The sequence below is a fragment of the Caretta caretta genome, chromosome 3 (genome assembly GCF_965140235.1).
Source record: "Caretta caretta isolate rCarCar2 chromosome 3, rCarCar1.hap1, whole genome shotgun sequence".
In the NCBI taxonomy this organism is placed as follows: Eukaryota; Metazoa; Chordata; order Testudines; family Cheloniidae; genus Caretta; species Caretta caretta.
This window is the reverse complement of record NC_134208.1, coordinates 134,010,538-134,022,937: the sequence shown is the minus strand read 5'-3', so window position 1 is coordinate 134,022,937 and position 12,400 is coordinate 134,010,538. Positions and strand designations below refer to the sequence as shown.

The following is a 12,400-nucleotide window of genomic DNA, read 5'->3' as shown; positions in this document are numbered from 1 at the left end:
AAGTTAATGAGACAGCTTGCACAATAAAATGCTAGGAAATATGGCAAAATTAGGCATTGTGAAAGCACCACTTAGTAACTTCTCCAGATTCATGTTCATTTAAAAAAAAGCTGTATTTAATTTATTTATTTACTGGCAATTCACTGAATAGAGAGAAAAGAGCAATTAAAAGTTAATTAAAACTTTTACAGTCTTGAACATTAAATCTTTGATAAGACCCTGCAAACCAGCACAACAGACTTGAGTTTAATAGGAAAGAAATTAAGTTACCTAGCAGCTGTTAGCATTGCTGAGGTCTCTGTGAGACTGCACTGCCTGGCAGTGACTTCTTTTGAGAATGTCAGTGTCTGCTTAAAAAACCCTCTTAGCTATAAAAGTATCTTCCTTTGATGTGCAGATGTCAGTATTTATAAAAGATGTTTATTTCCCCAGTATGTGTCAAAAGTATATGTTTGCAGTTAAGACTCCCATTCCTTTTAAATCCTGTCCGTTCTACAAAACTATAATTTTCTTTTTTACTCATATCAGATACACAGAAATAGTGACATAAGAGGCTCAGCCACTGTTTAAGAATTGCTGAAATGTGAACCAAAAATCCCTTAATAAATATGATCAATGGAAGATGCATACTTTTCCACTCTTTTGCCTTTTGTATTGCTAATTATTCCAAGCAGTACCTCTTATAAAACTTTCATTTTATGTCAAGCAAGCATCCTCCACTCGGAGGTTCCATTTACAATGCTTAGTTCAGTTACATAATTCTTGGTGACAGCCTGACACTCAATTCCACCATAAATAGTTAATACAAATATCAAATTTGACTGAAATCAAACATTGTGACAAGTAAGCAAACCCATCTGCTTCATCTGGATGAATAGGTTTTCACTATACTCTTCTGGTTAAACATTCATTATTCAGCCATGTTACTGTAGAATTCTTAACTTGATAAAGGAAAATTCCTTCTCCATATAAGGGATATATTAATGGCATTTGATTACCATTAGAGCTAAAGATAAGATGTATTCATGATTTTTAAGTGGTATTTTTCTAGAAAATGAATGCTCTGTGTCCTGTTTTCAAATATTATGGTTATAAGATGTGTGGCAAAAATTTTCCGTGCAGCCTGATTATAGACATGTGATATTTGAATCATATTTAAATAGCATATTTGAAGCCAAATAACTAAATTAATATAGTGTTGCAATGAAGATGTCTGTGACTCCCAGGTAATACAGTTTATAGCTGACATAGAGCTACAGGTATTTGTGTTTTAAAACTATAAATAGGAAAAAATCTTTTGGTGTTACATCATTGGTAATAGCAGTGAAATTTCAAGTGGAATATCTTTATATACGTTGTACTTTGCCCACAGAACAGAGTCTGTGCTCAGCTGCTTGTAAGAAAAACACCTCCACAGAAGGGCTAATTAAACTTTACTGTAACTGACAGACATATCGTATGTTAAACTGATACTGCACTTGACTTTAGCCAAAAGGCAGAGAAGAAACTATTTTGTTCAGTGTCTAATGACTATAATACAACACAGATCTCGTGCAACCCTGTGACTATTTATTTGTTTCAAATGGATAATTACTAGGAGGTGCATAAATGACTAAGCCATTAGGCACACAGAGTATACCCGAGATGATACAGTTGAATGATGTAAATGGAAAGTAACATAGAAATACTAACAGTTCATTATTATACAGCTAGTAGGAAGGGCAAGCCAGTATTTGGTGCGATAAATCAATTTGTTGACCAATTATTGGGCAGATACAGGTGAGCCAGTCTATACACCGAGCTTGGAGTGGTGGCACTGTGTGTTTAGCTTGGCTGTGTCCTATTTCTCTGGAATGTCAGAATCATTTTGTGTTGATATTTTTTGGGTCTAAGATTGTGTCTTTTTGTTCCTCATAAAACTTCTACAAGTATTATTTTTTCTATTGTTGATCTTTCAGTGTTTGAATTGGGGGGAGTAGAAAGTTTTGTGATGTACACAGTTTTCACAGCTGCTCATTTGTGGGTGGGAGAGAGGAAACCTTGGAGCATACTGTCACTTGGGAAGTGCCCTACCATCATTCCTCACTCTGACCCCCAGTTCAAGTACTGTGATTTTGATAATATTTTTGTGTCATAAATACGGGTCAGCGGCTGTGCATGAAAACACAGTCATAGTTATTTTAAGAGATGCCACCACTGACATTTTACTTTCTTATTTTGGGTCAGCAATAACATAGGAGACAATGGTACAATTGAAGAGGTCAAGCAAAATGACTCGACCCCAACAATCTATGGCAGTTCAAGAGTACAGGCTATAAACTTGCACCACTCTTCTGGAGTCGTGGTTAGTAGGCTGTTTTCTGTATCTATACCTTACTTTTGTGCAGAGCTATACAATGTATCACAAAGTGTCTCATATCCTATGGGAGTACATACAAGTGCATGTAAATTATGGAACTGACTGCACAGAGATACAAAGGGCTATTTCCGGTGTTTGACTTGTAGCAGCCTGCTTTTAGTACTCAGGCAGGCCAGAGCAGCTATCTTGCTTGCTGCACTGGATTGGTCAGTCTTTGCCTAGTCTCAAAGAGCCAAATTTACAAAGGCATTTGTAACCTGCTTAGGCACTTCTGTGAATTCCAGTAGGAATCTGTCTGCATCTTCAGGCCACAGAACAACTAGGACCGGCTGCTGCTTTCACACCAAGGAAAGGGAGCTTCCTGGAGGCAAAGAGAGCACTTTTATTGCAGACTGCTAAAGCATGCAGCGCAACCACTGTGTGTGCCTAGAATGACTTTTCTCCCGGGCCATTAGTAACAACCCTCACACAGCTATTCCTCATTACTGTATTTATTTTTAGATTTATAAAATGACCCCTATCTCAGATTTCGGGGCCTGTCTCGAAATATACACATTTGACTTAACTCCCACGATGGGGTTTACAACATGAATAGAACTCTAAACTATTGAAACATTCCTGGATCAATTACATTCTAAAGCCAGTGGGGCAGCTGAAGTTGAGTGACAATGTACGTACATATTACATACCAAAAACTATAGAAAGAACATAAAGGTAGCAAAGTCAAGCACTCAGGAAATGACAAATTAAGGTTGCCTGTGAAGCCTTAATCCAGACCCCTTATGCATTATGATAAATCTTTAATTACATGATCACATACTGTTTTTCCATAGAACGCTTGCCTCAGTCAGCGCTCAGGTTGTATGGTGCTCACTTAATGAGTAGCTATTCAATATTTCATTTTATCCTCATTGCTCAATGTGTCTCCCTAGCCCCCATTTACTGCACACTATTAAAATCTTGCATTGCATACAGAACTATTAATTTTCTTGTGGGACTATCCAGGGTGTTTACCACTGTAGCATTTCAGTGCTTCATAAACCTTAATGGAGTTATCTTCACAACACGCTTGTAAAATAATACTATAACTCCCATTTTATAGATGACAAACTGAGGCATAGACACATGAATGTCAAAAGTGCCAACGAATTTTGGGTGTGCAATTTGAGATCATTTTTCAGAAATTTAGCATTTGGTAGTGCTTTATTTGTTCAGAGATGAGCTGTCATTGATTTCAGTTGCATTTGTTAGTGCTCAGACCTTCTGCATATTAGAATCCAGATGTTATCAACTTGGGCACACAGAAAATGAATTCATCTGTGAAAAGTTTGGTTTAAGTGACTTGCCCAGCTTCACACAGGAACTGTGGCAGAGGCAGGGATAGAATCCAAACTTCAAGTGCATAATTCAACTTACTAAACAATAAAATCATCCTTTATTTGCCTGCTGTCCTATGCTTCATTCCCTACACACCTTCCAACTTTGGCAACAAATGTGAGCAGGGGTCCTACAGAAAACAGCCTCTTTCACTACACAACCCTGATTCAGTTGCACAGCAGTTATTCCTCTGCACTGAATGAGGCAGGGTCTTCTAGAAAAAATATTACATGACCGTGTAATTAAAGACTGTGTCATAATGCATACACACAAGGGGGACGAATGAAGATTGCATGGACAGTTTGAATTCTGGCACTTTCTGACTTTGACTTTGCAACTTTAATGTTCTTTTAATGTAGTTTTTTAATGTCCGGTACTTTCAAAAATGTAACTAACAAAACAAATTCCATCATATAGAACCATATAGAGTCCCACATGGCTCATAAGCAGGGTTAGAACCTTTACATCCACAGCACAGACTTCTGCCACTTGAGTAATAATGGGGTAACTGGTAGAAGTAGTAGGTTGTCACCCTCTATGTTGGACAACCACTAGAAGGAGATGAGGCACACATTTTGCCAAATATTTGCTATTTGCTGATAGCAGAGGAATGTTTACACTCAGGAATCCTGGATTATACTTCAGGTTCTGAGGGAAATGTGCTCTAGGTATTACAGACCTTTCTGCCCTAGCCTCCCCCACCTGTCATTGTCTCTGTCCCAATGTCCCTCCTCATCTCCTTGTCCCAGATCCACTCTTCCCTCCCCTTGTCCCAGTCTCTTCCCTTGCCAGCCCAGGCTCCTGCTCCTGATTGTCTGGGCATCAGCAGCAGGAGCATAGAGAAGATGGGATAAATGGTCTTCCTGCTCCCAGTGCCACAGGCACTTCTGGCTACTAAGTGGAGCAACGCCACATTGATTTTCTCCATAGTACCCTTTTTCAGGTTATCAACCTCGTTTGCTAAATTAGATGGCTTTCTTTTCCAGCGTTGTGTCAGAGATTCTTTTTCAAATATTGGAAAGGAAACCTGACAATCTAACAGATTAAAAAATCCATAATTTGAAAAAGGGAAACCAATATATGTGCTCTCTGTCCCCTTCTAACTAAAAACCCACATCTGGGGCTGCTGACTGGCAAAAAAATCCATCTCTGAATTTATCCTGAATGTCACAAATGTGATTTGAACTATTACGTAGAACATTACTGATACTGTATCACCTTCTTCTCACCTTCCACTATCTGCAACTCCCACTGGTGCATTCACAAGTTACTGAATGTTATGTATTAACAATTGATGAGATGATTGTTGAGTTTAAATTTTGCATTTTTAAAAACAGTATTTAATTTGAACACAATTAATTTAATATATTTCATTTTTTAGGAGCTGCCAGCACAAGAAACTGTTGAAGATCTCAAAGGTATCTTGAAAGCTTTTGGTTTTTTACCTTTATTAACTGTTTTCTATAAACATTGCTTGCCAAAAGTATTTCCAGCACATGCACAGCCTGTACCAGAGGCTTACCAGTTCCAGGGCCAAGTGTGGCTGCTTTCCCCTCCTTGGGGATAGCTAATTGTGTAGTTTCATTGAGTTCTCTAGCTAAATTAGAAAAACTCCACCTCTGCCAGGGTAAATAAAAGTCCAAAGAAAGTCCCAAAACTAGTTTCCCATCCCCCCCCTTTCACCTGCTCTGGGCCACAGCCTTTCTTAAGGGTCTATGCATCTTGTGCACTTTGATTCAGAGGAGTAAAGGGGACTTCCTCCCACTCTCTCTTGGAAGCCCAGTGCCATGGGCCCCAAAGGATGGAAGCTAGTACTTAGCTCACACCCCAAACTCTCTGTGCTTCCTTTGATCGTGGCCTCTTCTTGCCCTTGGCTACTTCTGGTTCTTTAGCCTACGACCACCTTTCCCCAGGTACTTCAGGACCCTCTGTTACTAGCTCCCCAGCTTTATCCAACCCATGTCTCAGTAACAAAGTCCACAGAACTCTCTTTTCCATGGAGCTCCTGGTCCTTCTCTCCACCTGCCCCTCTGGCTTCTTCTCAGGTCTTCCAGCTCTTGGGTGCTCCTCCACAGCCTGCCCCTTTCAGGTCAACTCAGCCTGCAGAATCACTACCAGTTTTGCTTCTTCCCGTGTCTCCACCAAAGACCCTCCTGAGCTGTTTGCCTGGAGAGACTCAACAACATATCCTGCTCCCTTAAAGTCTCTGGTTCTTCTCATACACTCTGACAACATTCCCAGCATGCCTTGGTGTTCCTTCAGTTCCAATGGTCCATGGATGACAAGTTCCAGGATTCCATTCTGCATAGGTTCTTACACCACCCTCATCACTGTAGTATCTGTGACGATTCCTGCAGTGCATGAAGTGACATGACTAATATCTGTTACATTTAGTTCATTCTTTCTATCATCCTGACCCCAGGGAGAGAATTGTGTGTGCAGTGTAATGTTTGGGTTTGGTAGATTTTATTTTTTGTTTGGGTTCTTGTGATTTTTATTTTATTTTGTTTTTTAAAATGTATACGCTGCTGCTGCTACTGTCTTTTGGTCTGTGAGGAAACCAGACATAGAGTAGAACTGCAACTGTAACATATTGTAAAGACCCCTTTCACCCTGAGACTGGGCCTGAGCCTGCAAACCCTTATCTTATGGTTCACATGAGTAAGAACCATATTTCCAAATAATTAAACAAAATAAAAATCTCTCTTCATACAATTCCTAATCAAGAAAATTATCTTCCTAATTTGTTAGCTAGATGCAAAAAATTGTGAAAGTCAGTTAGCAGAGAACAATTGTGACATTCCATAGTAAATTCCTGTTAAAGTTATCAACTATTTTGTTCTGTATTTCCATGTTTCCTTAGCTCTGCAGGTTGGCTTTTATGCGTAGGAATATTGACATCTGTAATGCATAATGACTTTTGTTTATGCGACCTCACTCATATGTATGTTCTTATTAGGGGTAACAATGTTAGAAGACCAGGCTTCACCACCAGTTTTATCTACCTCACCCTATATCAAAGCAGATATATTACCTATTTCTACAGCCCGTATGTCAGATTCTACCACATCGGCAATAGTAACAAAACCAGCAGCTATGGAGACGTTTATGAGTAATGGAACAAATGAGAAAGAAGAGAAGATGCTCCCTTCTGGCTACTTTGGATCAGAAGATATTCTTATGGACAAAGATCTGGTTAAAAAGTTGTCAAATCTCTCTCTGTCACAATATGACATTTTAAGAACTGGCATTTCCTTTGAGCAATGGGGCAGTGAAAATTCCGTTATTATTTCAGAGCATTTAAGTAATCCAAAAAGTTACAAAAGAGAGAAATTCCCAGATGGATCACCTCATGAAGGCTTTAATCGTAACTGGCCACAGTGTAATACAATTGCAACCAAAGAGAGCGATGGGCCTGTGGAAATTTCTTTTCATGTTGATAACACCAACGAAGATCTTGATTATTCAGATGGTGAGGTTGCTATTGCTCTTGTTGACAGTTCTCTCCCTGGAGACCAACTTAATTTACATGAACCCATTAAAATAGTTATTACAATGAGTAGTACACCAAATACGATGAGTGATTTAGAAGGTTCTCTCCATCTGAAGGTGTCAGGTACTGAGAAAACTAGCTCAAACCCAGACTTTGCTGTAGCTATAGCAGATCTCCACAGTCAACAAAATAATGAACAGATCAAAATTCCGGTTATAACTTTTGAATTGTCTGGTGATGGTGGAGGCAATGTTCATCTGGAAGCCAGTGAAAGTGGAAGAACTCCAGAACATTTAAAGGTCGATGTATCATCCAACCAGTGTTCTGGCTATGAGTCTGGTGATCTGGACAATGCAGTAAAGGACCATAGCAATCCTGAAAATAACCATTCAGAAACTAACACTTATTTAGGTCCAAATCTGGAGAATGCTTCGGAGAATTTGCTGGTCACCACTTCCAATTCTAAAGAAAGTGAACAGAACCTTGATCCACTGTCTTATAAAACTGCAAATGAAAAGAGACACATTCGAGTGCTGAGTGTAGACAGTGGGAGAGACATCTTTTTAAGTAAGAATTCCATGGAGATAATCAGTGATAAAGAAAAGACCTTGCCAACTTCTAAATCTGACTTAGAAGCTAAAGAAGGACAAATACCCAATGAATCTAACTTTCTGGAATTTGTCTCCCTGCTGGAATCCATTAATACTGCAAAGGTGACAGCATCAAATCAGTCCAATATCCAAACAGAGACTACAAAAGATGATGGGTTTGTTGGAGGTATGATATGTGATTTTAAAACTATTCTTTTGGAATAATAAAAAAAAAAGATTGCCAGACTCTTACCTACTTTGTTTATGGTGATTTAATCTCAGGTCCATAAAAAACTAGCCAAATCCAACTTGGAAAAGTGCTAAAAAAGGGTGGGGATAAGGTCCTGTCATAAAAAATACCTGGTGCAGTTTCCTGTATTTTTAGAAGGCTTTTGAACATATCAAAGCAAAAGATTTGAGCTAAATAAAGTAAGCACTCAGCTGGTATTTAGCTGGATTTCTACATTGGAATAACCTGCGTGGGGCAAGCTTGGTTCTGTTAGAATACCAATACACGTTTACCAAAACCTGCAAAATTGCTGTACCATTCCCCCTCATACTCTTCCCATCAGATGCATATGAGGACTTCTTAAATATATACACATATTTAAAAAAAGCCAGAGTCACTTATGTGTATTAAAAAATCAAACCCCAGATCCCTACATTTCCTGACCAGCTCTAGTTGTATTTTAATAACCTTGAAAAAAAATTCACACAGGTTTTTATAGACAACTTTAGACAACTGGTCTTTTGCCTTCCCTAGCCTGTCCCCAATTAGATTCCCTGCAAGTTATTTGTAGGCTTTATTATTGGGGGGAGGCCTTAAATGTTCATTTGGATAGAGTATTCTTAGGCTTGGCAGAATTCAGTTTTTATTTTGATAGCTTTAATGGATACTATGGATGTTTATTTTGAAGAATTTTTTATCCATTTAAATTTTCACAGTTGCAGGTAATTGGGGTGTGTGTGTGGAGAGACAATTATTTAATGGCAATAGGCACAGAGATGCAAAAAATGAAAGCTTTGTATGCCATTAACACAAATTTTCAACAGCACATGTCAAAACATACAAAATAAATATCCTTAAATCAACAAATCAGATCTGCTTTTATTATTCATTCGCTAGTCCATTTGTAACAAACCTAATTCATAAGTCTAAATCACTGGATTTTGATTCTAATAAATTATCCAGCAGTATTTTTCTTACGTTGAATAGTTAAGCAGATTGTTATTTTCTTTCCCACAGCTAGGGAAGTTCCCTGTTGTAGTGATTTATATAAAAGATATGATTAGAAAGTGAAAGCACACCTATTTTCCAATCTCAGGGCACGGTACATAGCTCAGGCTTGGAAAATTCTTTTGTCCAGGACAAATAGAAGTGCTTTCCTGGCAAGCCTTCTGGAGCAAGGATCATTTTTTTAATCTGTGTACGTGCAGTGTCTACCACAATGGGGTCCTGGTCCATGACTAGGGCTCCTAGGTAAAACAGATAATAATTAGTTTCAGGTTTCATGTTGGCTGAACAAGGACAACAGGGGATGCAGCGTGAGAGTTTGGTGATCTCCAACACAGCAGGGTCAAGTTGTCTGACAGAAGAGAGTGTGGCCAGAGGGGGTGAGTGGAAATGGAGTAAAAAGACCTCAGCTGCCTCAAAAGTTGGCTAATGGCTAAGCAGAGCAATAGAACTTAGGTAAGTCAGAGGGGAGGAGACCGAACGGGGAAGAGAGGCTAAACTGATAGTCAAAGAGGAGGTGGACGGGCCTAATTGATGTCATCCACCCAAGTAATGCCTTGGAAGAAGTAGGAGTGGGACCAGGGAGAAATACATTATTGAGCATACCTGATATAAGCCTCAGATAGAGTCTGGTGTCTGTTAGTGCTCTGATCAGATTTATGGGGTTCTTGGAGAAGGTAGAGAATGAGTCTGAGCTTTTCAATTATAGTCAGATAGTTCAAAGGAAGGTAGTTCAAAGCAAATTTAATTTTCCAGCCAAGCAAGAGTGTGCTATGTACTAAAATAAAATAAACTATACATTACAATGTGATTATTTGCTTCTTCTGCAAAACACAATTTGATTTTAGGAATGAGATGGCCTCTTCCTAATTTGTTAGCCTTGCAATTACTAGTTATACTTCCTGGGCCAAGCAGGAAGAGCTAATTTGCAATTTATATAATACATTTGAAAACATATTTGAATAAAAACTATACACACAGAGAAGTGGTTGATTTTTTTGTGTATGAGAAAAATGTCTGGAACAAGTCAAACCACTTGATTGTTGTTGTTTTTTAAGTTTAAACAAAAAACAACAACAAAATTCACCCTAATTGGCAAAGAATAATACTGAAGCCCCTGGCTCAATGAACATGAAGAACATGGCACAGAGGAATATGTTGAGGAATGTGAGAAACTTGGACATATATGAATGTATATGCGGTTTCCAGAAATCCTAGAAAGCTAAATATTCAGGATTTTCTTGAAGGAAAGATTACGTGTTTTGTGTAATTTGCAGAAAGCATGAGAAGTTTTCTTGTTGGGAAAGTCCTCTTGTAAGTGGGTGTAAGAGCTTTAGAACTGATTCCTTATATGTGCATGCCCACACTTCTGCTCATGTTAAATGCATAGGAGCAGAAAATGTATCAGATTGTCCACAAGAAGCTCTTAGCACTAAACTGCTTAGTAAAATGCAACATGAGGAGCTACAAACTTTGTTTAACGCCTCTTACACCATTGCTAAACATGATTTTGCTTTTTAGAGATCTTGAAATGCTCTACGTTGCAGGCCAATAGTGGCATTAATCTTGGATCAAACTCTTGATACCTCTACAGGGAAAGGCTTTATAGAGGCAACTGCAAAGGGTCCTAGGAACGCATCTCAGAAATGCATATAGAAAATTAGGTTTATTACTGTACTTGCTGATGGCTCCTCTGACAAGACTGTAGCTGAGTAAGAGTTGGTGAACTTGGTGTATGTCAAATTTTTGCAGGATGGAAGCCTTTGTATTCTGTCTTCTAACACAGTTGATGGTATCTCTCAGAGAACAAGAACAGCTGTAGGAATGGTGGGAACTAAGGCAGAAGAACACAAAATAGAACTGTTTTGCCTGAATTTAGATGGTGTAGAAGCAAATTTTAAAGAACATTCTTATCGTTAGAACAGGTCTGAAAATGTAAAAGTTTTTCACTGGAAAAAGCTGTTTCAGTGAAACTAAGTTTTTTGTAAAATTATATTGCTTTTGAATAAAATTCCTGTGGGGGAAAAATAGTTTGGAATGGAAATGGAAAACATTTTCATTTAGGAAAGTAGTTGTGTTGGAAAAAAAAATTGAATTTTATTTTATTATGTTTTAGCATTTTTATATTATTATTTTATCTCTTTTCATGACACATCAGTGAATGTTATGCACTGCTACTGATGTGTCATAATATGACATAAAATTGTAGTTGCAATGTTGTATTATTTTTTTTATTTTTAACATCATTAAGGGTGACTGCTGTTTAGCACTGATTGTGACAGTTATTTTCTAGATCAGTGTCTCCAGTTTGTGGTATTGTGAAACAGTTTGATACGTAGTCACTAAGCTATGCAACAAAATAATAAAAATAATATAACTGACCCATAAAATAAAATTTGAATGAAATTTTGAAATTCCAAAACACAATTTTCCAAAACTGGAAATTTTGAAAATATTTGCTTTCATTCCAAACAAATTTTGAAAGGCAACATTTATCACAAAATGGAAATTCCAAGTTTGACTAACTTAACTTGTCATGTAGTGCAGTATACAAACCACCATGTTGACTTTGCTCTTCTGGATCTCAAAAAATTATCACCGTGTTAGAAAAAAATGTAATTATTTTAAAGACATTTTCAGATTTTAATATTTAAGTCCAAAAATATGATGGCAACTCTTGCTGATGCCTGGGAGGAAACTGGGAGCTAACTTGGAGATATATTCATCATGAGTTCTGGGTTGCCAGTCAAGTCTAGTGAACAGAGCACTCAACTGGGACTCTGGAAACCTGAGTTATATTCTTAGCTCTGCCACTGGTTTGCTGGGTGCTCCGTTTCCCCATTGGTAAAATATGGTAATGATTTTGGCTTCCTTTATAAAGCACTTGGAGATTTACTGGCAGTGCTGTTTATGAGCTAAGTGTTATTACATACTTTTTCACCATAGTGACTGAGGGCAGGTCTACACTAGAAGTGTTACATCAGCACAGCTGCACTAATGCAGCTGTGTCATTGTAGTGCGCCTGGTGCAGACACCCTATGCCAACCAGAGAGTGCTCTTCCATCAGCATAATTACTCCACGCTGCGAGAGGCAGAAGCTATGTCGGCGGGAGAGCGTCTCCCACCGACATACCGCCAGTGTGGACAGTGCCTAGGTCGCTGTAACTTGCGTCACTCATAGGGGTGTCTTTTTTCACACCCCCCAGCGGCATAAATTAGATTGAATTAAGTGGTAGTGTAGACCAGTGGTTCTCAAAGCCGGTCTACTGCTTGTTCGGGGAAAGCCCCTGATGGGCCGGACCGGTTTGTTTACCTGCCGCGTCCACAGGTTCGGCCAATCACGGTTC

At 38.5% G+C, this 12,400-nt stretch overlaps 1 protein-coding gene across 1 annotated transcript in view; it reads left to right on the top strand.

Annotated features, from left to right (window-relative positions):
• Window positions 1-12,400, top strand: part of PCNX2 (pecanex 2) — a 221,929-nt gene that overhangs the window by 11,242 nt on the left and 198,287 nt on the right. The window contains exons 3-5 of the mRNA XM_048843857.2: window positions 2,227-2,344; window positions 5,118-5,154; window positions 6,696-8,006. Of these exons, the coding sequence (XP_048699814.2) occupies window positions 2,227-2,344; window positions 5,118-5,154; window positions 6,696-8,006 (1,466 nt within the window). The remainder of the gene's footprint in view (window positions 1-2,226; window positions 2,345-5,117; window positions 5,155-6,695; window positions 8,007-12,400) is intronic.